The following is a 24,138-nucleotide window of genomic DNA, read 5'->3' on the forward strand; positions in this document are numbered from 1 at the left end:
CACTTGCAGCGAACAGTGCCAACATTTGTCTGATGAGCTCAGGCCAGCAGTAGCAAGTTTTCGAGGAGTCCAATTGGTTTTATGATATAAAGAAAAAAATAGGACAGTGATTTTTCAGTCATTCACCAAAAACCTCCTCTAACCTTTTTTTTTTCTTTTTATCTTTTTTCAAATTTATGTTCAAAGTGTTATTTCTAAGAGAGGTACATGTCTCTAATATAAATATCTCATTATTTTCTAAAATGTAGCATCGTAATGGTAGCCAATATGAAATGTTGCATTGACACTTATCTGGAACTATTGTAACCCAGATATTTTCTACCTCTTGTTTTCGGCGCATGCCAAATTCGGAATTACCGCCTGGGGCACACGGTAGCCGGGCGGTAATGTCGATTTGGCGCGTGCTGGACGCACATAGGCCCTTTTGTTCCTTTGTAAAAGGGCCCCTAAGTCTTATTGGAAAATGGCAGTTTTCAGACAGCCCATGTACATTTACCAATCATAGAATTTCTTTTGTTTCCGTAAAAAGAATTATCTGTTTTTTTTATAATTCCTGCACATCCTTTTTTTCTCCAAATTTCTTAGTGATGCCAGAATCCAGTGCTTGTAATATCGTGCTGTCATAACTGTCAAATGCCAGTGATGTCACAGGAACTGGTTAAAAGGAGTTAAATATTCAAACCTAAGTCAGAAGAGAAAGCAGGTCCCCAGCGCAGTGAGCTCCTTATGTGCATTTACAGAAAAATTTGCAACGTGCACTGAAATATTTCTGTATTTCTAGGCTGACTTTTCAGTTTTAGCTGAAGCCACTTAAAAAAAAAAATATATATATATATATATATATTTCAAATACAATAGTTCCCTTCCCAAAGAGCTTACAGTCTAAAGATTTAACACATATTGCATAATGTAAGCACATTATTGTGAATGGGGCCTATTTATTAACGGCATAACTTGCGTAAACACGTTAGATACTTACTTAGGGTCCAAGTAGAGCAGAGGGTCAGCCTAGTGGTTAGTGTAGTCGCCTGTAAACTAAGGGACCCAGGTTCACTTTAACTCTTGGAGTGGAAGAGTAGCCTAATGGTTAATGCAGAGGGCTGAGATAGTGGGGAATTAGGTTTGATTCCCACTGCAGCTCCTTGTGACCCTGGGTAAGTCACTTAACCCTCCATTGCCCCAGTACAAAACACCTTATATTGTGAGCCCTCTAGGGACAGAGATAGTACCTGCTTATAACATGTACAGTTTTGTGTACGTCTAGTAGTGCTATAGAAGTGATTTTGTAACTGTGTGAATAAAATAAACTTAAAAAAAAAAGTGATAAGAAGTAGTAGTAACTTACTAAAGCAATCGGAGATACAAGGACCTAGTTATTAACATATAGAAAAGTTTTGTAGTTACCACATATTAATTTGGACAGTCAGTGTATGATAACTGAAAAACCTCTGCATTAATTGTTAGAGGTGCTTTCATTCACGAAACATGGAGAAAAATTGAATGTGCTTTAACTACATGGCAGCCAACTCGGCACAGTTCAAGTCACGTCAGTAAGTGTAGCATCGTCGTGTTAGCAGTTCACATGCAGTGACTACCTCCAGGTTTTTACTGTAAGGCAACACGGAAAGGGTGAAGGATGCCTGGAATTTCTATCCTAAAAAAGGTGGTGGAAGAAAAAAAATTGGTGCTGGAATTCAAAAAAGAGTGAGATATACACAGTGCATCAGTAGAAGGAAGAGGTTATAAACCAAGTGTAGAGCACTTCAGCCATGTAATGACTTCTGCACTTCTGAAAAATCACGGGGAAGTTAATGTAATCTGCACTGCCTGGGCAGGTACAACCCCAGCAACGAGAGCAGGGGAAGGTAACATAGTAAGTGACGACAGATAAAGACCTGAATGGTCCATCCAGTCTGCCCAACAGTCAGTTCATTATCAACTCAAGATTAAATCAACAATGAACTTGATATTTGATCACGGTCTTTCTTTGGTGTTTCTGGGACATAGACCATAGAGGTCCACTAGATTTGCTCTGAAAGCCCACTCCAGCCTATCCGAATCCGTCTTGTCATTTGCGGGACACAGACCGTAAAAGTCTGCTCGGTACTGTCCTCACATTCCAAATTCCCTCCTTACCGCACAGATATTACATTACTTGCAATCACAGATAGTGTAAATACACCCACGCTATCTGCCAATGCATGTAACATGGTGTCAGCCAAACAGGAAAACTGACTTGTCAAGGCAGTGCACTCACACCCTTCCTTCTAAACAGCAACAACCCCATTCTAATCACCCCAACCCCAATGATCCACTGATCACCCCCTCCAATCACCCCTCAATCCTTGTAACCTGCACTGTGTGACAAATATAACCCTAACAACCTTCCTGGGCAGACTCAATGGGCTACATTGGTCTTTTCTGTCATATGCTATGTTAGCTATGTTTTGATGGTGCACTCTGCCCATTTCATGCACTTCCACTACATTGGATAATTAGCTGTGTTAACTGTTAGCCCACCTTAATTTCTACATGAAGAGCTAACACAGCTTAGTAAATAGGTCCCAGTGTGACTTTCCCAAGGATAGAAGGGATGTTAATGGGAGAAACAGACTCGCAATCTGTTGATCAATCTGCTGGATCTTGAAGCGGTCAGTGTGCCTGCGTTATCAGCTGAGTCTGGAATAATGCTGTAGATTGGCAAGCCTTCTCTGGTTACGGGAGAGTTAACCCTCTTGCTGTATGCTCTCTGCTCTGTGTTAATATCTGCTTCCTTCACTTAAGGGGATGGCAATTTCTAACCTGTTCTTTTGAGTTTTTTTGCACTTTAAATCTGTTGTCTCTTCTGTCTCTCTTTTCTCTCTGCTCTGCCTTATTCTGTGTAGTACTTGGGGACACTTACAATATTCCTATAGATCCCAGAGGTAAGCAGTGTGACGCCTACACACACATCTCTGTCTGATGGGGATGCTTGAAGGAATTGTGTTCACTTTGCCAATTCTTGTAACATATACACTATAACTCGGGGAAGAAAGGTATTTGGTGCGGGGGGGGGGGGGGGGGGGGATGTGTCTTATCTTCAGGTTTTGGTAAATGCTGCTCTTTAATAAGAAGAGCGCTGACTGCATGCTGATTTGTGTATTATCCAACACCAAGGGGAATGTTTGGATATTTATACATTTCTTTGAAGTTTTTTTTCTTGCAGCACAGTGTTATATGTTAACTGTTCTGTCCGTGAGGGTGTGTGTTCTAGAATTTTTTGTGTGTGTCCAATGAGTCTCAGTCCGAGCATGTGTTGAGTGAGCCTCGCTCTGTGTGCTGTGACTGACTGAGCCTGGATCTGTGCGGACATGAGCAAGCCTCAGTCCCTGTGAGCACTGAACAAGCTCTCGACCAGTCCTTAATCTGTACATGTGTCAGATCAGCCTAGCCCTGTGTACTGTGACCGTGTCAGTCTGTGCACTCACCAAGCAAGCCTCAGTCTGAATATCTGCTGATGTCAGCGCCCGTCTGTGCTCACCATGTGAGCAGTGGTCGCCGGTATGCCTACTGAGGCTTCTTATCTGGACAAGTGGGATTTTTTCCCTGGTCTGCCAAGGTTGCGTCAGCTCATTTGTTCATCAAGTAGGCCTCAGTGCTTCCTGTGTCTGCTGAATAAGCCTGGGCCTGAATCTGTGGTTTGTGAATTACCCACCCAGTGGGACCCTGGCTGTGCGTTCTTTCTGATTTCCGTTATAATTGGTTTAAGGTTTCTTTCCTTCCAGAGACGAGTTCCTCTGCCACAAGCTACAGTTCTGAATTCAGCCGACGGCTTCTCAGCACCTATATCTGTATGTATCTTTCCCTGTTGTTCCTCATCATCCTGATCCTTATAAGATTCCTTTTCCTACAGGCGTGAGGTTACCTGACACTGCAAGCGAAGTTTTCTTAGGTCAGAACTGGGTAAAGTCCTTGGTGTTCACTTGCACATTCTAGTCCTACGTAGTTCCTTATGGTGTAACTCTCATGACAGCTAAGTATGAGTTCAACCATGCTTCGGATTCTTAGAAGTTATCCAATCACTAAAGTCCCTGTTTTATAATCTGTTCTGTCAAAGGAGGAGTGGCCTAGTGGTTAGGGTGGTGGACTTTGGTCCTGGGGAACTGAGGAACTGAGTTCGATTCCCGGCCCAGGCAGCTCCTTGTGACTTTGGGCGAGTCACTTAACCCTCCATTGCCTGCCGCATTGAGCCTGCCATGAGTGGGAAAAAGTGCGGGGTACAAATAATAATTAAAAAAAAAAAAGTAAATCTAAATGATACGCTCAGGAGATACTTAGTCCATTAGGATCCCTTTTACCAAGGTGCAGCAAAAGGAGGCCTACGCTGGTTTTGGCATGTGTTTTTGACGTGCGCCAAGGCCTCCTTTTACCGCAGCTGGTAAAAGGGTAGTCTTTCTTTTCTGCAGGAAATGGCGGTGTGGCAAGTGAAGTGCTTGCCGCTCGGTCATTTCGGGGGGGGGGGGGGGGGAAGCCCTTACTGCCACCCATTGAGGTGTCGGTAAGAGCTCCCACACTAACCTAGCAGTAACTGGGCAGCGTGCTGCACTGTCAGATTACCATCAGGTATACCCCGTCGCTACAAAAATAAATGTTTTTGTAGCGCCGGATATGACGGGACGCTGGAGGTGAGAAGTTCCGCTAGGCTGCTGCGGTAGCCCGGCGATACTTCCTGTCTAGCAAGCGGTAGGCCTGCATTGGGCTTACTGCCACTTTGCAAATGGGAACCTTAGCTAGTTGACAAATTATTTCAATTAGTCCATGGATATCATTACCTATTAAGACCAGCTGTGCACAGAGCACATGTCGAGCTTCATAATCCCCTATCTCTGTGCAGCAGCTGTAAAAAATCAGAAAGTGTCTTTAACCAGTGAACCAAGGAGGCTGGTTTTAAATATTCAGTTGAGTTGCTGTATGGTGAAATTAACCAGCTAAAGTTGCTGCTGAATGCTTGCTTAAGGGCATCATTTACAAGGGTTAGGCTCTGTGTGCATGTTGTGAAAGGGAATTGGTTTGGGCAGATGTTAGAAGAGCACATATTTATTTCCTATTTTACGATGCAAATACATGTCTATTTCAAAACATTTAAACAAACATTTACACCTGCTCCGTGGCATTCATAAGTATCTGACTATTCATTTAGACCTGGGTTTTGGAGGAGAGCTTGAGGGGGCAGTTGTGCTTTCCTCCCTGATGTTTAAAACCGCTTCAAGAAATCTAGAAATTAGGGGCCAGTTTTCAGCCTACAGCGCTTAGCAGTTTCTAAGCCACTGACGGTCACGGGCAGGATTAAACCTGGATATTCACTGCCAGGCCGTGTCCGGGCACCGGCATTGAATATCCAATAATGACCTGGAAGTTATTGACATTCAGTGCCTTTTGTGTGGTCCTATCTGCCCCCGTAACTGCTAGAGTACCACAGAATGGTTTAAGCGGGCAGAAGATAAACCTCTAGAGTGCTGGAGCTTGACTGCTTAATGGGCTGAATTTGTACGATCAGTTCTGTAAAATCAGTACTTAACCTCGTATCTTACAAAATCTGCCACTTGTATGTGCTGGCACGTGATGCCACTCTTTTTAACTTTCACAAATGGCAAACAATATTGAATTGAATTACGTGGGAGACTCCAAAAACGTATAGATATGTAAACTGTATTCAACAAATAGTAAAGTTCAATTAAGTTGAGACGATGATTTTCTAATTCTTGGTGACCTCAGTGGTGCCACTTGCCTGTGAGATCACATTAGCAAGACAATCGGCACACACCTCCTCATCGGGTCACCCGATTAGATGAAGTTATATGCAATTCTTATTCAATTTAGAAGTAATAAATCTATTTAGAACTCATCTTAAATATTGCCAGACTGGGGGCACTATGTCTGACATGCATGTTTCGTCTCCGCGGACTGTCCCCTGAAAAAAAAATGTATCACTGCATGAGAATAATCCTTCACTATTCCCAACCAGATAAAGCATACAATTCTTACCCTTAGCCATCTGTAGCGCCAGCTCAGCTTGTACTTAAGGGAAACCCCTGCTAAGATTGGGACAGCGTCTTACTAACAAATTTAAATAGTACTTCCTGGAAGTGATGTCATTTCCCCTTCCACTCAGTGGTCAATCAGAGCTCAATTCCTTATAATAAATCTATAATAATGACATCCATTCTAATTCCAAATTTAAACCTCCCAGCACCACAGCTTGGAGCTGATAAATCAGCTGCTGTTCTCTATAATTTAACGGTCTATCTACTAAACCTCCCTCCCTACTCTCATTTGTTCAACTATTCTCCACCGTAGATCACTTACAGTATGATGACAAGACATCCAATGATGTACCAAAGGTGCTTGTGTCTTCTGCGTTACTATGCAAGATTTATGTTTCTTTGTAAAATAGCTGCTCCTACTGTAAGTACCTCCAGATAAGAATATGCCAAACTGGTGTAGACTGATGGTCCAACAGTGGCCAATCCAGGTCACAAGTACCTGGCATAATCCCAAATAGCAGGATTCCATGCCACCGATCCCAGGGCAAGCAGTGGCTTCCAAATCAGTAAAGATTACTGTATTGAAACCCCAATTATGCGATTGGGAACTATTGTAAATGCTCAAATAGTAAGATAAAATGAAAATGTTAAACAGAGAGGATTATCCTCAGTCCCTAATCTGGAACTACTGATGTCCTGTCAGACTTTGAATAGGTTTCCTCACAGGCATAAAAACCTCTTTCTAATAACTTTCTCTCTTTGTTAATTCAGTTCTCAAATTCTCAAATCCTCTTAGTTATCAAAAAAACTTCCAAAACCAAACTTTTCTTCATTAGTGATACTCATAACAGCAAACTGTAAAGAGCTGGGTCCCATTGACGGTGGCCAGCGTTTTGCTAGAAAGCTGCTTCAGAGTGAAAGGGACCAAATAACTTGCAAACATACAATTTAAGCAATGGCTTCCCCCATGTCTGTCTGAATTGCATGTGGACTTTTCCTCCAGGAACTTGTCCACAACCTTTTTAAACCCAGATACGCTAACTGCTGTAACCGCATCCTCCTGCAGAGATAGGTGCCAACATTTCAAAATGATCGGGGATGCCAACCACAATATAACTTACCCCTCCCTGTACACAGTGAAGGAGCTTGCTCAATATTGGGGATGCTCAGCACTCACAGAGCTGGTTCCCATTCCTGCAACCTTTCACGATTTTTACAGAGGCTCCATGTTCAGTAAGCTATTTGCAAAACCTGGCTTCACATTTAACTGCGCGAAACCTTTTTGTTTAACTAAGTCTGTGCACACAGCACCAGAGACGAGAGTGGAAGCGAGATGTATTTAGACTTATGCAGCATAAATATTATGAATATCAACTTCATTGGCATCACAGAGCAAATGGACGTGAGCAATCCAAAGCTTGCATTTTCTCAAGAGCACTGTCTCTTGTTGCCAGATGAACACTTTCAGCATTGAACAAACCTCTGCTTCTGTCCGCAGTGCCTTTCCCTGAACCCTGAAAGCAGTCTATGGCAACCCAGGGCTTTGGGCTCCATGGTTTGGTGAAGCACCAGCAGGTCATCAGGGTTGGCATGGATAACTTCTGGGGGTTGGATGTTGGCATCGTAGCGTTGTTTCCGGTGATGGGGCACGTTGGGGTAACCTGAACTGACAGGAATTGCACATTCAGTATAGTGACCAGAATAAATTCAGGTGTGAGTGCACACTTATTTTCTCAGAATAGTACTGATTTGGAATCCAGTTAGCAAAAACTTGAGTGCACAATGTGGCCACTGGCTGGGGTGTGATTTGCATCACCATTTGGAAGCACTGTCCCCAGTTCTCAGCATTTACCACTCACTGTTCAAAGGTTTCTGACCAACATGAGCTAACCTTTGGAGAGGCGGCATGATGTTTGGGAAGGAAGGTCGTACCTGTGCCTTGCCCCGATCTCTGTAATATAGATATGCAGGCGGTACTTATATGGGCTATAAACCATTACCCATTTAGGAGTCGCTGTAAAGTTTAGTGTCAGAATAGCAGTTTTGGTAGCACTCAAGGATGCTCAGGTGCCAGCTATTCCCAGCAGTGGGCGTCATACAGAGAAGCTGAATGTTTTCAAGGGTCTTGCACATTATAATCCCAGCTGTCGCCTGCAGGAATTACTGTAAACCAGGACTTCCCAGTCCTATATGTGGACACCCCAGTCAGTTGTCTTTCAGGGTATTCTAGACTGGTCTATATCCTGAAAATGTAGCTGGCCAAGGGGACTCCAGGACAGCTTTGGGAAACTTTGGTGTAGAGAGATTTTTAATGTGACCCCAGACTGCCAGCAACTGTGGTAATAGTGCACAATTTACAAGTGGTGTACAGAACAGAGTAGTCACAGTAATGTTAAGATGGTTTTTTTTTTCCTTTTCTTAAGGCAAAGTGCTTGGAAACTTACAGCTAAATCTACTGAGTAAATCCAAGGTGTATGAGGACCTGGCCCTGAGTGCAGTATTCCTACATAACAATTATAACTACATCTTAAAATCTCTGGAAAAGTGAGTACTACTACTTATCACTTCTATAGCGCTACAAGGCATACGCAGCGCTGTACACCATACATGAAAAGACAGTCCCTGCTCAAAGAGCTCACAATCTAAAAATGGAATGTTGCTAGTGGAATAGCAACATTCCATGTAGAATCTCAAATAGTAGCAACAGAATCTCCAATAGTAGCAACATTCCAGAATCTCAAATAGTAACAACATTCCATGTTCCACTGCACTAACCACTAGGCTACTCCTCCACTAGCAACATTCCATCTAGAAGCCTGCCCTTACAGATCAGCAACGCAGCCACGCAGGCTTCTGTTTCTGTGAGTCAGACTCACAGAAACAGAAGCCTGCGCGGCCGTGTTGCTGATCTGCAAGGGCAGGCTTCTCCATTACTACTACTACTACTTATCACTTCTATAGTGCTACAAGGCATACGCAGCGCTGTACACCATACATGAAAAGACAGTCCCTGCTCAAAGAGCTCACAATCTAAAAATGGAATGTTGCTAGTGGAATAGCAACATTCCATGTAGAATCTCAAATAGTAGCAACAGAATCTCCAATAGTAGCAACATTCCATGTAGAATCTCAAATAGTAGCAACAGAATCTCCAATAGTAGTAACAGTCCATGTAGAATCTCAAGTAATAGCAACATTCCAGAATCTCAGATAGTAGCAACATTCCATGTTCCACTGCACTAACCACTAGGCTACTCCTCCACTAGCAACATTCCATCTAGAAGCCTGCCCTTGCAGATCAGCAACGCAGCCGCGCAGGCTTCTGTTTAAGTGCAGGACGTCAGACTCACAGAAACAGAAGCCTGCGCAGCTGCGTTGCTGATCTGCAAGGGCAGGCTTCTACATTACTACTACTACTACTACTTATCACTTCTATAGCGCTACAAGGCATACTCAGCGCTGTACACCATACATGAAAAGACAGTCCCTGCTCAAAGAGCTCACAATCTAAATAGGACAGACAGACAGAACAACTAAGAGGTGAGGGAATTAAAGAGGTGGGGATAAAGGATACAGGGCAAGTGAGTACCTGAGAGACTTCCCTGTGCTTCATTGCTACTCTGAGGGAGTGCAGCATATATACCCGAGACTTATCTTCGCTGCTCTGAGAGAGCACAGCCTGTGTATCTGAGACTTCCCTTTGCTGCTTTGAGACAGTGCACCCTATGCATCCGAGACTTTCCCTTTGCCTCTGTGCTGCTCTGAGAGAGCGCAGCATATGAACCTGAGACTTCTCTATGTCTTAATGCTGCTACGGTAGGTGGTGCCAAGCAGGCTGATCATTTAAACAGGGAGTTAGACATATCTAAACTGTGTTTTCATGGAAGACAATGTCCCAGTTATCTGGGTAGGTAGCAATAACCCTGAGTAAATGGCCTGGGAACTGGCCTCTCTGAGGCCCTCATGAACAAAAGCCCCGCGCTGTTCCAAACAGCGCCCTAAAAATAGCGCCGGGACAGCGCAGGGCTTTTCTGCATCGATGATCAAAGATAATGCATGCAAATCTAAGCAGCGCTATTATCTTTGATTATCATGTTTTAGTGCGGGAGCCCTTACATGGTCTGTAGCCCCGCCCAGCGCATTCCAGGCTGCAATGGGCGGGGCTTGGCACCGCCATTTTGCAGCAGCGTCGACAGGAAGAGGGAGGCAGGCAGGCAGGCTTGGGTCCCTCTTCCAAAGAAAGGTAGGGGGGCCTGCCGGGAGGGAGGGAGGGTCACCACGGACCACCAGGGATTCAATGGAGAACGCTGGGGGGGGAGGAGTTGGGGTGGGCTGGAGGTCCACCGGACCTCCAGCCCCCCCCCCCCCCCCCCCCCCCCCCCCGCGGTCAATGGATAACAGTGTGTGATAGCCTTTGGCCGGAGGCGGCCACAACGATTTATGGAGGTTTGGGGGGCTGGAGACCCACCAAACCTCCAGCCCCCCCCCCCCCCCCCCCCCCCCCGTCGCTGGGTGGGAGAGTGGGACAGCGTTTGGTCGGAGGCGGCCACTATGATTTCTGGGGGTTCGGGGGGGGGGGCTGGAGACCCACCGGATCTCCAGCCCTCCCTGGACATGGAGGGGGTCGGATTGTCGGGGGGACCGGAGGTCTCCTGTTTGTGTTTGCGGGGGGGGGGGGGGGGGGGGGGGGGGGGGGGCTGGCCAGGGCTCACCATTCCTCCCCAATGATCCGCAAAGTCTAACGCCAGCTCAGAGCTGGCGTTGATTTTGCCGCGGCCAGCAACCCAATCTTTGGCGCGCTGGCCGCTGATCATTGGGGATGAATGCGTTAAGCACTGATTAGCATGCATTTGCAAGCTAATTGTGCTAGAAGCCCTATTTAGCATGCATTTGCATGCTACTTGTGCTAAGAGCCCTCGTGCGTTGTTTCAGGCGCTCGAGGGCTCTGATCATGGGTCGGCAGCAAACGCCGGCGCTAGTATGGCGTTAACAGCCTCTAGCGCCGGAGTTTGCTTTTGATCATGAGAGCCTGAGGTACATGCAGATTTTCCCAGCACACAAAAGGAGACATTCCTGTGGCCGTCTTCAGGCTGCAGGAGTAAAACGGTGCATGTACATGGCATTTTCAGAGGCCCCCTGCCCCTCCTTGCACAAATAACTTGTTCAGAGTAAGTAGGCTTTTTTGCAGCATATGTACGTTATACTGATTTTCAAAATGAAAATAGGTAGTTTGAAAATTACCCGCAAAGAGGACAGTTCTGTGACAGTATTACCCGTATGCAGGTGCCTGCTTTCCTTCATAAAATACTAAGGTAGAAGGCCAACTATGTGCCTGTAATCTTGGTATGAGCACTTATGCCATGTGTAACCTTGTACCCCTATCACACTCAACCAGACTTTGCCCATATGTATGCCCACCTTCAAACCCAGCGCCATCTCTTTTTCGAATCGTTTAGTACAGGGGTAGGCAACTCCGGTCCTCGAGAGCCGCAGGCAGGTCAGGTTTTCAGGATATCCACAATGAATATGCAGGAGATAGATTTGCATACCATGGAGGCAGAGCTTGCAAATCTATCTCCTGCATATTCATTGTGGATATCCTGAAAACCTGACCTGCCTGCGGCTCTCGAGGACCGGAGTTGCCTACCCCTGGTTTAGGAGAAGAACATATAGGCATAATTTTGGCATGTACATGAACATGCCAGAGCTGCCCTCATTTACGTGTGTGAACTTCATGCCTAAGTATTGGTGCTCACTTGATAGAATTGCCCTGAAAATGCGTGTAGTTAAAGTTCCTGTGTACTTTGCAACCACATAAACTACATGACACTTGTCCCCAGATACCTAATTTTTTATGAAAACTGACTGGACTTTAAGGTTGGCATTAGATGCTGGACTGGCAAAAAAAAACCCCCATCTTTCTGAAACTTCCTATCCACATGATTTCCTGTTGCTGGAAGTTTGGTAATGGAATCAATCATTACTACTACTACTACTACTACTATTTAGCATTTCTATAGCGCTGCACAAACATAGAAGAAAGACAGTCCCTGCTCAAAGAGCTTACAATCTAATAGACAAAAAATAAATAAAGTAATCAAATCAATTAATGTGAACGGGAAGGAAGAGAGGAGGGTAGATGGAGGCGAGTGGTTACAAGTGGTTACGAGTCAAAAGCAATGTTAAAGAGGTGGGCTTTCAGTCTAGATTTAAAGGTGGCCAAGGATGGGGCAAGACGTAGGGGCTCAGGAAGTTTATTCCAGGCGTAGGGTGCAGTGAGACAGAAGGCGCGAAGTCTGGAGTTGGCAGTGGTGGAGAAGGGAACAGATAAGAAGGATTTATCCATGGAGCGGAGTGCACGGGAAGGGGTGTAGGGAAGGACGAGTGTGGAGAGATACTGGGGAGCAGCAGAGTGAATACATTTATAGGTTAGTAGAAGAAGTTTGAACAGGATGCGAAAACGGATAGGGAGCCAGTGAAGGGTCTTGAGGAGAGGGGTAGTATGAGTAAAGCGACCCTGGCGGAAGATGAGACGGGCAGCAGAGTTTTGAACCGACTGGAGAGGCCAGCAAGAAGCAGATTGCAGTAGTCTAAACGAGAGGTGACAAGGGTGTGGATGAGGGTTTTGGTAGAGTGCTCGGAAAGAAAGGGGCGGATTTTACGGATGTTGTAAAGAAAGAAACGACAGGTCTTGGCAGTCTGCTGGATATGAGCAGAGAAGGAGAAAGAAGAGTCAAAGATGACCCCAAGGTTTCGAGCTGAGGAGACAGGGAGAATGAGAGAGCCATCAACAGAAATAGAAAACGGGGGGAGCGGGGAGGTGGGTTTGGGGGGGAAAATGAGAAGCTCGGTTTTGGTCATATTTAATTTCAGGTGGCGTTGAGACATCCAGGCAGCAATGTCAGACAAGCACGCTGAAACTTTGGTTTGGATGCAAGGTGAGATATCAGGGGTAGAAAGGTAGATTTGAGAGTCATCAGCATAGAGATGTGAGAGAGGATTAATGTGAGAGAGGAGAGATGGTATCTGGTATGGTGCAAGTGGCGAATGAGCAGATGAACCCATAAGAATCCTTTTCGTTACATAGCTTCCCACTGTTCCAGAAAGAAGTAAGACCTAATTTCTCCTTTAACAGTGGGTGGTGACATTTCTCACTACCCACTGATGCTTTACGAATATCAGAGGAGGATCTATATAGCTCTTGGAAGCCAGGCAAGTAGAACCTGTGGAACCTCTACAATCCTGTAGATGCCACCTTCAAAGGGTAGAGGCCCTGTGGTTTATGACTGGCTGCAGGGCCACCGAGATGGGGGAGGGGGAAAATTCCCCAGCGCTGACAAGCTTCCAAGTCTGTCTCTCTCCTGCTGCTCCTGCGTGCTGGGACCCAGATGATCGCATTAACGCGATAACCCGGGTTATCGCGTTATTACAATCATCCGGGTCCTGGCACACAGGAGAAGAAAGACCAAATAAGGTAAGAGGGTGGGGGACGGTGGCCAGGGCCGCCGAGAAGGGGAGGGGGGGGGGGTGCAAAATTCCCCGGGCCCGGGCCTCTAAGGGGGGCCTGGCACCGGGGTCAGGCCGCCGGCGCTGCAGTCCGTGGTCTCACCTGCCGGCCTCCACGGCTCCGGGCCCCCTTTATTCAAAGTGGCAGTTGCAGATCGCGTCCCTTCTGGCCTTCCCTCCCTGTGTCCTGCCCTCACAGAAATCGGAAGTTACATCAGACGAGGGCGGGACACAGGGAGGGAAGGCCAGAAGGGACGCGATCTGCGACTGCCGCTTTGAATGAAGGGGGCCCAGAGCCGTGGAGGCAGGCAGGTGAGACCGCGGACTGCAGCGGTGGGGGGAGCGACGGGGGGCGGAGGCGGGACGGCCTTGCCCTGGGCCCGGCCTAGTCTCTCGGCGGCCATGGCGGTGGCCTGAATGTGGGGGGAGACACGAATGTGTATGTGTGTGGGGGGGGGGGGGGGAGTTTGGGGGGGGGCAGCACGGTTGTGGCCCAGGTGGGTGGGGGGGGGGGTGGTCTCTCCCCAGGTCCAGCTGTGTCTCTCGGAAGACCTTGGCAGCTTCTGATTTGGTCTCTGTGGATTCTCTCCCCTTAGGTCAGAGTTGATTCAGCTAGTTGGTGTCACTCAGAAAACAGCAGAGAGATCATACAGAGAACTCATAGAGCAGCAGATACAGGCGTATCAACGCAGGTAAGAAAGCTGCCTGTACCTCTAATCCCTCACTTTATTCTCTGATGGTGTGATTAACCCTTTGGTGGGCTCTAGACAACCAATCATGATGGACCTTCCATCGGTAATGTAAATACATCTTAAAACCAGGGGCGTATCTGCGTGGGGCCTCAGGGGCCTGGGCCCCCACAGATTTCGCCCTGGACCCCCCTACCGCTGCCAACCCTCCCCCTCCGTTGCTGTCGCCTACCTTCGCTGGCGGGGGACCCCAACCCCCGCCAGCCGAGGTCCGCGTCCTCCTGCCGCTGCCGGCTGCCTGTAAAGGAATTCCGTCAGCTGGCGGGGGACCCCCAACCCCTGCCAGCCAAGCCGAGGTCCTTTCATTTCTAAAGCTGGCGCCGAAAGTTTCTTCTGAGTCTGATCTCGCTGCACGTTGTACGTGCAGGACGTCAGACTCAGAAACAGAAGTCTGACGTCCTGCACGTACAACGTGCAGCGACGTCAGACTCAGAAGAAACTTTCGGCGCCAGCTTTAGAAATGAAAGGACCTCGGCTTGGCTGGCGGGGGTTGGGGGTCCCCCGCCAGCTGACGGAATTCCTTTACAGGCAGCCGGCAGCGGCAGGAGGACGCGGACCTCGGCTGGCGGGGGTTGGGGTCCCCCGCCAGCGAAGGTAGGCGACAGCAACGGCGGGGGGGATCGGCAATGGCAGCAGCTGGGGGGAGGGGGATCGGCAATGGCGGGGAGGGGGGCTATAATGTGCCCCCTCACTCTGGCCCTGGCCCCCCCTACCGCCGCAGTTCAGATACGCCCCTGCTTAAAACTCCCACAAATGGTCCCATTTGAATTTGACAGCAGAGGAAAACCTAGCAGATGAGCAAGTGCATGCTATGAGTTCACACATCATACACAGCACTTTTTCTTTCTTGCCCCAGCTCTGTGGAACAGTCTTCTGACCCTTCTTCGTATAGAATTCTATTTTCCAAAAGTCACTTATTTAATAAAGTTTTTGGGGAACTTTGTGTTGGGGGGTGGTACCAGCCTACATGTGTTGTGGGGTGCCCCAGCCTACATGTCAGATCTGGTAGACCTGCCGCCCAGGAACGCTAAAAGGTCATCTCGAACGTTCCTCAATCTGCACTTCCCCAGTTGCGAAGGCCTAAAATACAAACTAACGCATACATCTAACTTCTCTCACCTGAGTACACAGTTGTGGAACGCATTGGCGCGCAGCTTAAAAACTAATTATGAACTAATTAACTTTCGCAAATCCCTGAAAACCCACTTATTTAACAAGGCATACCAACAAGAGCAGTAACTAGAAATGTAACACATCGCAACCTTACTTATTATCAACAATATTCTTGCTTATATCTACTTGTCTGAATTTCGATCACGTTATTTCCTATGACATCTCCACCCAACTATTATCAGTAATGTTTTCTACCTATATTTACTGTTTAACTTTCGATGAGACTACTTGCTATGTAACACTAACTGTAATCTCCTAATCTACTATCTACCAGTAACGACACATTGTAAGCCACATTGAGCCTGTAAAGAGGTGGGAAAATGTGGGATACAAATGCAATAAATAAATAAATACCCTGGAGGTGGTCTGACGAGCAGTCAGCATGTTGCTGTGTGCAAATGAAATTGTCTTTCCTATTTGATATATGGCATTCCTTTCCTCTTCTGTTTTATGTTTTTTAGATTGTGCACCACTCAGATTAGGTTTAGCAAATCCAAAATATGATAAAATGATAAGTGCTGCTTGTCTTCCCTCTTGCCAACCAGAGGACAGTGCCCAGGGAGAGGAGGAATAGACCTCAGTGGGCAGCTGTGGTTTGGGTTTCTTCCCTCACACTTCTGTCTACCAGCAGCTGACTTACTAGGGCAAAATCTATCTTGGGAGCCATCGAACGTTTAGATCTGAGGCCTCTCCTGAACTTTTTGGCCCTAGGCTTATGCCTAGTTTGCCTTTTCCTTAATTCTGCTCTGGTGATAGGAGCCCTCTTATGTGCGTCCCGTGCTTTCTTCTTCCTATTTGATGGGCCAGTGAACTTTCCTGCGCTTTCTCTTTGATCTCCTTCCCATTTGATGGGGCAAGAACCCCTCTCATGCAATCTCCCTGATCTGTTCCGCAGTGAGGACCCCTCCTTGTATTCCTTTCCTTTTTTGTGGAATAATTCTCCTTTTTCTAAATGTTGTGCTTAACACTGTTGTTATCTTGTTTGCAGCTGGTTAAAGGTCACAGATTACATCTCTGAAAAAAACTTACCTGTGTTTCAAGGAGTCAAGGTGAGGAGGTCAAGGAAATGGCGATTATGATTTGGGGGGGGGGGGGTTTAGAGTGGATGCTCTAAGCAAAGGCATACTGAGGTTTGGAGAGAGGGTTTGCAGATTTCTGTAATCTGAATACCTTTGGCCATTTTTCCAAGGAAAGTATTCCAATATTTTGTCTCTGAAAATTGCCTGGTGGTACGTGAGTACAAAGTTCCTGTGCATTTACAGCTACAATTTATGCGACTGAGGATTCAGGGGAGCAAAATGTCAGAATTAAAGACGTAATTCCACATGTGTAGTCCTCCCTGATGCAAATGGGAATGCCAGTATTCAAAGCTGGTACAGGTAATCGCTGTGCCCAGCAATCTAGGCTAGACATATAATTCCATGACTAAGCACAAACTCTTTCAAAATTGTCCCTGTACCCCACCCTGAGGCACAACTACCTTTTCATGACTTTTATTTATTTATTTATTTATTTTATTTATACCTTTTCATGACTTTTATTTATTTATTTTATTTTATTTTATTTATTTATTTATTGCATTTGTATCCCACATTTTCCCACCTCTTTGCAGGCTCAATGTGGCTTACAATACTATCATGAATAGTGGAAATGTATAAGAGATATGTAGTATTACAGAAGGATCTTGGGTTACATGGTGATATTAAAACAACATAGTATAACAAGCAGAAATTATAAGACAATTCTGGGTAAATGTGGAAGAGTATACATTTGTTGGTCTTTGTGTTATACCTTGTTAAAGAGATGGGTTTTCAGTAGTTTGTGGAAGTTAGTTCGTTCATAGATCGTTTTTAAGTTGCGTGGCAGCTCATTCCAGGATTGTGTACTTAGGTAGGAAAAGGTTGACGCTTGAGTTAGTTTATATTTTAGACCTTTGCAGTTGGGGTAGTGAAGATTAAGGAATGTGCGGGATGATTTTTTAGCATTCCTGGGTGGCAAGTCTATCAGGTCTGACGTAGGCTGGGGCGTCTCCGTGAATGATTTTATGAACTAGGCAACATATTTTGAACGTGATGCGTTCTTTCTATGTATATATTTTTGGGGGTGAGCAGCAGATTTGGAAAGTACTGCTACCTGCCTGGTTTTGATGGAGGGTATGATTGAGATGAGACTCAGACCAGGGTGAGTTTCTGTCTAATCTGAACTCAAGGATTGTAGAAGGTAAAGATGTGAGTAGGAGGGGCAGTGTTAGCATGTCCCGCGTTGTCTGCTTCTGTTCTGCTAGCTCCAAAGCACTGTATAAAGCAGATAGCAAAACACAAAACACCTACGTAATTAAAATACAGAACAATCACTTGAACAAAACAACACGTGACATCAACAGAATAGAATAAGATGACAGTATCTCATCTGGTAGTGTCAAAAGCAGAAGTAAAAAATAATGCTTTAACCTTATGAAAGGTCAAATAATCTGTCTCATCCCAGGCAAAGCGTTCCAGAAACAAAGACTTATGTTTGAAAATCTCGATTTTGTGTTTCCACTAATTGTAGCTTATTTCAAAGAGGGGGGGTTGATTCTGTATACTGCCAGAAGAAAATTCTTTGTATTTCTGACTCTCAAAACTGTTCCTCAACCTCCACAGCTCAAAGATAAAGAAAGGCAGGTGATAAAGGAGAGGTTCAAGGTGAGTGATTTGAGAAGTGTCTTTGTTACATTCTCTCTTACTCTGTCTGGTTCTGTAGAGCTCTCCAGTGATGATGTGTGTTTTTACCTTATAGTATTGCTCCACATCTTCTTGTTTCTGAGAAGCATTTGATCAACAGGGATAACAGTGTGTATGATCCTTGGTAGTTTTCAATAAACGTAGTATTGATTTCTCTCTTATCTTGTCTGTCACAAATCATGGAAATGGTGTGCAGCAGAATTCACAGATTTCATAGGAATCTGACGGGCTGCTGTGTAAACACTTTTACTATGGCCCACAGAACAAAACAAAGACCAGCAGCTTATTTCGTGTAGGCTACCTCTTCAAGTCCTTACAGACCTGAGTTGGATTTCAACTAGTAACATAGTAAATGATGGCAGATAAAGATCTGAACGGTCCATCAGGTGTGGCCAACAATCACACATATTATCGATTCATGATTAAACCAGCAATGAATGTGGTGTAAAATACTTGTATAAAATATTTAATCCTGGTCTTTCTTTTGCCGTTTCTGGGACAAGACCATAGAAGTCCCCCTGGCACTGTCCTTACATTCCAATTACTGGAGGACAGTGCCGGACGGACTCCTGGGGGTTTTGTCCCAGAAATGGCAAAGAAAGAAAGACCAGGGTCAAGTATTTTAGAGGCCTAGAGACCATAGACTGTAATACTCTGACAACGGTCTGTCCTAAGTCTCAGAGTTTCCATGACAAGAGAGGTGCGTAAGCTTCCTGCTCGTATTTTTCCGTTTCATCAGGGGTTTAACGAAGGACTGGAGGAGCTCTGTAAGATCCAGAAGGCCTGGGCAATCCCTGACAAGGAGCAGAGGGACAACATCCGACAGGCACAGAAGAACATCGTTCAGGATGCATATGGAGCTTTTTTACAAAGGTCAGGAAAAGGATGGTGCTCAATTCTGTAAATATGTCTCTCCTGCACTTTTCATGCCTGGTGTGTTCTGTAAGCCTGAGGCTAGGCAGCAAGACTTCAGAAATACTTAGCTATATTGGTCTAGCCCAGTTGTTTAGTGGCAGTATTGCTCACTGCCGTGCAGGGAACTTGGGTTCAATTCCTGTGTCACCTCTTCTGGTCCCCTGGGTCTATCAGCGATGGGTAGAAATCTTGAGGCATTGTGCAATGGTGACACCTAGTGGCTGGAATTAAGGCCCACGATTGCAGCACTGAATGAGTTGAGAGAGGGATATAAAATTGGGGGAACCCTTCTTCCCTGGATAGTTGTAAGAAAGCTTATGGTTCCAGATTTAGCTCTGACTGAAATGGAAGCTCAAAAAAAACAGGAGTAAACTAGTGGGCAAAAAAGAACAAAAACGAAACATCGGTCTTAAATAGGATAATGGTGTAGTTTATTTCCCTAAAATTTGACATCCTGGGCTTAGCCATGGGTAAACAAATGTATTTAATGCTTTCCTTTCTTTCTGGCAGGTATGCAAATGTTCCTTTCACCAAGAACCCTGAGAAATACATCAAGTATCAAGTGGAGCAAGTGGGGGAGATGATCGAGAAACTCTTTGATACGTCTGCCTGATGTGGCCCTGCCTTGTTTCTGTACATGGACAAGACACCACCCTTCTGCCATCCTGCCGAGGAACGGGGGGGGGGGGGGGGGAGGGGGGGAATCCCTTATCCAAGGCTGACTTGCACGCTATTGGAAGCCACATAACTAGTTTACCTTCATGTGGATTACAAGAGGGAAGATGTTACTTACCAGTTTTACCAAACTGGACAAAGCAGTTATCATTTCAGACCAATTGTGCGAGCTTACCTTTAAAAGTATTTTGATCCTTTTCCTTTTCTGTGCAGCACCTTGGACGGCTTTGTTTTGTTTTTGGTATAATGTCTGTAACATGCCCTAGATCTGTGCAGCAGTGTACAGACTGCTTGATCCACTCTTTAGCCACACTTGAAGCTATTCTGTGCGCTTTGCGTGAAAAATGATCTCGCACAATAGAACTGGGGAAGGGGGTGGTTTCTTTGTGTTGGAAGAGCAGAATGGTGAGAAAACCTAAGGGGAATCTGCAGATTCACAAGGTGCATTAGTGATTGTGAGAAAGGCACAGAGGTTGTCAGTAACTTTGGGGGAAAACTGTAAAACCAGTTTTCATTTCCCAGAAGTATTCCTTAATGGTTTTTACAAGGCCATCATCTGGACAGATATATAGCAAAGATATTTCAGACCAGTCTTGCTCAGAACCAAGATGACATGACAGTAACGAGTGTTCCAGTGCCTTGGTGGGAGTACTTTGCCTTCGCACTGTCCTGAGAGAGACTAGTGTCAATTTTTGAGCTTGGGATCCTGTATCGTAGAGCTTCCCAAACTGGGTCGGGACCTCAAAGGAGGTTGCAGAACTCAAATTTGGGTTCACTACCTGGGAGGACTCTCTATGGGTGCATCATTATTCTGCACCTGTGGAGATGGGGGGAGGGGGTTATAAAATTTTATTTGGCTGCTATTATGGGGTCACGGCAATGAAAAGATTGACTAGCACTGCTGTAACGACACCATTCACAGCCCTCAGTTGGTGAAGGAGGGATGTCCTAGCTATTCCTCAACATTGACACCTAGTGGCCAGACGTAAGAAGTGCTATGCTGAGTCACACTTCATCAAGTCCAGCAACCGGTCTCGGACAGTAGCCAATCTGGATCACTTGCAAGTATCTGTTCGATCCTAATGTGGAGATTAATTCCCTAAAACCCACTTTGCAGAAGTAAGACTTGGCAAGCTCCATGCCTAGCTAGTACTTAATAATGGACAGGTACTTCAGAAGCTTATCCAAATCTTTTTTTAAAACTGGCTACTTATTACGGCCACATCCTTCAACAAATTTCAAGTTTAATTGGATGAAGAAGTGCTGTCTTTAATGTGTGTTAAACCTACTTCCATAAAGTGTCCTTTCTTTTTAGTACTGTTTGAAAAGGTATATCAACGTTTTCCCCAGCACTCCTGATTTTATAAACCACAATCATATCACCTGTTACTCATCTCTTCTTCAAGCAGATGAGCCCTAAACTGTTATCCATTTCTTCATAAAGGGGTGTACCAGAGAGAGCTGCTCTCCACGGCTCCTTGCTGCGATGACTGAGTGAGACATGTTGGCTTTTATGATGGTTTGGAAATAAAGTGTGATTTCAGTCAGAGACCTGTCATTATTCCTTTATTCTAAAGACCAGTCAGAGATGCATAACAAAAGCAGAAAATAACCATTTATTATTGAGACTTCTCCCTCCCCATACACGTCTTCAGTGCAGACAGAATGCAATTGTAGATTTAATATCTGTGCTCCTATCAGGACTGCTCCAGGTCAGACTCATAGGAACATAAGAAACAAATTGAGTCAGAAAAAAAGGTCTGTCAAGCCCAGGATCCTGTTTCTAACAGTGGCCAAGCCAGGTGCTGTCACAAAAAGTACCATATATACTCTAATATAAACCTAGATTTTGGGGCCAAAAATGGAGATCTTGGTTTATATTTGAGTCTTCCTACTGTTACTGCCATTTTTTCACCCCCTCCTCCTCCATACTTACCGGCTTTCACTGACACCAAGCCCAAGAACAGCCTGAAGCCTCTTAACGGCCTGGGTTCCCACTGCCCCAGACTGTTCCTGCCTTGAGCCTTTGTGGGTTCATGGCAGGACCTGATGCTCTGCCTCCAGCTGCCCCAGTCTTCCCTGGCAGCTCTCATGTTCCTGCAGCTTGATAGCAGACAAGACCAAATAGACCTGGGGCCTTGAAGGACACCCCAGCTGTTCCGGGATTAACAACCAGCAATTTAGAGCCAGTAACTGGGGGAAGAGGATGTGGAGGAAGAAAAATGCCGGTAAGTGCAGAGAGGGGTGTGGGGAGGTACAGTACACTTGAATGTAAACCCCCTTGTTTATATTTGAGTTAATTTTTCCCCTTTTTTAGGGGAAAACTGTTAGCTCGGTTTATACTCGAATAGGTTTATATTGGAGTATATATGGAGGTTTCCCTGCTATTTACCCTTAGAGATAAGCAGCATTTTCCCTCAGGTCTAGTCCTTTTTCCTCTAGAAAGCATGCTTTTTGGATTTTGTCTCAAACCTATCGGTGCTTTTTTCCAAACCTCAAGAATCACCCAGGTGGTCAAACTGGCTAGAAAACGGCTAGTTAACCTCAACTTAGCTGACTAGTCTTGTATTTAGCTCAGACAACAACCATTTGTGTGGTGTTTCTAGCGTACACCTATAGCATTAGTAATACCCTCCTGCACCAGAAGTACTTTTATTCTGTCTTTGAAAAACCCTTCACAGCTTTCACTTAGAGCTGGCTCAGTCCAAAAAAAAAAAAAAAACATTACAGGAGAGACTAATTCTGGTTGGAGTGAAAACCCCAAAGAGCTGGAGAAAACTTATCGGACTTAAAAAAAAAAAAAAAAAAAAGGTCATGAAAGGAGATGCAGCTGGCCTGTATTTCTTATTAGGCCGTAAGCCTAGGGGTGCTGGGGTGAAAGGGCTCCCTCTCTATCCCCAGGTAGCACTTTCCTTTGAGTGTCATTTCCTCTGCAACAGAGCTGCAGGCACCCTTGAAAAATCGCCACTGGTCCCACCCCTGTGCCTTTTAAGGATTGCAGGACCTGAGTAGCTCTCATGGGAACAGAGAATATTTAGTGGCCATAGTGGGAGGGGGGGGGGGGGGCAGAAAGTTAATTTGTCCTTGTATACTAATGCTGTGCTCAAGGATTTCCTCTCTCTGTATAGTCCGTGCTCAGCTCTGCTTAAAACTAATTTTGTTATTTAAGTAAGTGTTTGCTAATAAAGAGGATTCAGTAAAAAATAATTTTCACATAGAAACAAGCAGTTCAGTATGCACCGGGAGGCTGGTTTGTTACAGTTCTGAGATGGCTTTTGTCTCAGGAATTTTGAAGCTTTCTCTAACTGCTGTGGTATAAAAGCCTTTCATTTCTTAAAAACATTAAACACTGTCTAAGCAGAGCTATAGATACAGAATTAACTTTTGGAACTTACTGGATTTCAGCTCTGACTAGTGGATGTTTGGTGACCCGACAGTTTTCTCTAAGGATGTGCACTTATGTGTCATTTCATAAAAGCATGTGCTATTTCATTTAGCGGGACTAAATAGCTTGCACTATTACAAACATCACAAAGCAGCACAAATGAAAGATGAAGCAGAATGAACAAGTCCTGCCTCTACATCCCTAGTTTTTTTTTTTAACTTTTTTTATTTTTTCAGCTTGAGCAGAATTGGGCTGGGATGAGCCTTTGTTCACAACTACCTGATTATCTTTCCTCTACACCAGGGATTCTCAGCCCAGTAGTTGGGACACACCCAGTTGGCAGGTTTTCAGGATATCCACAATGAATAAGCATGACATAGATCTGCATATAAGTTTAGCCATAATGAATATGCATGAACTATCTTAAAACCCAGACTGGATTGAGAACCAGTGGCGTTCTTTGGGGGGGGCTGGCACCCGGGGCAGATCGCCGATGCGCCCTGCCCCCCCTGATGCAGTGTGGACCCCCCCCCCCCGGTGAAAGGACACCCCCGTGAATGAATGCCCCCCCCCCCCCCCGCCGGGTGCACGCTGCTGGGGGGGGGGGGGGGTGCTGCGTGTGCCTGTCCTCCGTTCCATGCTTTTTCTCTGCCCCGGAATAGGAAGTAACCTGTTCCGGGGCAGAGAAGAAGCATGGAACAATGGAGGACAGGCGCGCGCGGCACCCCCCCCCAGCGGCGTGCACCCGGGGCGGACCACACCCACCGCCCCCCTAGGAATGCCACTGTTGAGAACCCCTGCTCTACACTAATCTGTCTTCTACTCACCCCCCCCCCCCCTCAACCTACCTACTCTGGGGAAGGGGATGGGATTTGAATATACAACCTGTCTCTGCTTACAAGCAAAATGGTTTACATATTATATAGTTACTTATTTTGTACCTAGAGCAATGCAGGGTTAAGTGACTTGCCCAGAACACAAGGAGCTGC

At 45.7% G+C, this 24,138-nt stretch overlaps 1 protein-coding gene across 5 annotated transcripts in view; it reads left to right on the forward strand.

The window, feature by feature from the left end:
* The window catches only part of EXOC7 (exocyst complex component 7), a 69,517-nt gene extending 48,204 nt beyond the window's left edge, over window positions 1-21,313 (forward strand). For all 5 annotated transcript variants that reach the window (XM_030208216.1, XM_030208219.1, XM_030208217.1 and 2 more), the window contains 7 exons: window positions 3,765-3,830; window positions 8,447-8,567; window positions 14,126-14,221; window positions 16,440-16,500; window positions 18,094-18,135; window positions 18,914-19,047; window positions 19,600-21,313. In XM_030208216.1, coding sequence (XP_030064076.1) covers window positions 3,765-3,830; window positions 8,447-8,567; window positions 14,126-14,221; window positions 16,440-16,500; window positions 18,094-18,135; window positions 18,914-19,047; window positions 19,600-19,702 — 623 coding nt within the window. In that variant the 3' untranslated portion in view covers window positions 19,703-21,313. The remainder of the gene's footprint in view (window positions 1-3,764; window positions 3,831-8,446; window positions 8,568-14,125; window positions 14,222-16,439; window positions 16,501-18,093; window positions 18,136-18,913; window positions 19,048-19,599) is intronic.
* The last annotated feature ends 2,825 nt before the right edge of the window (window positions 21,314-24,138 follow it).

The sequence above is a fragment of the Microcaecilia unicolor genome, chromosome 6 (assembly GCF_901765095.1).
Source record: "Microcaecilia unicolor chromosome 6, aMicUni1.1, whole genome shotgun sequence".
Lineage (NCBI taxonomy): Eukaryota > Metazoa > Chordata > Amphibia > Gymnophiona > Siphonopidae > Microcaecilia > Microcaecilia unicolor.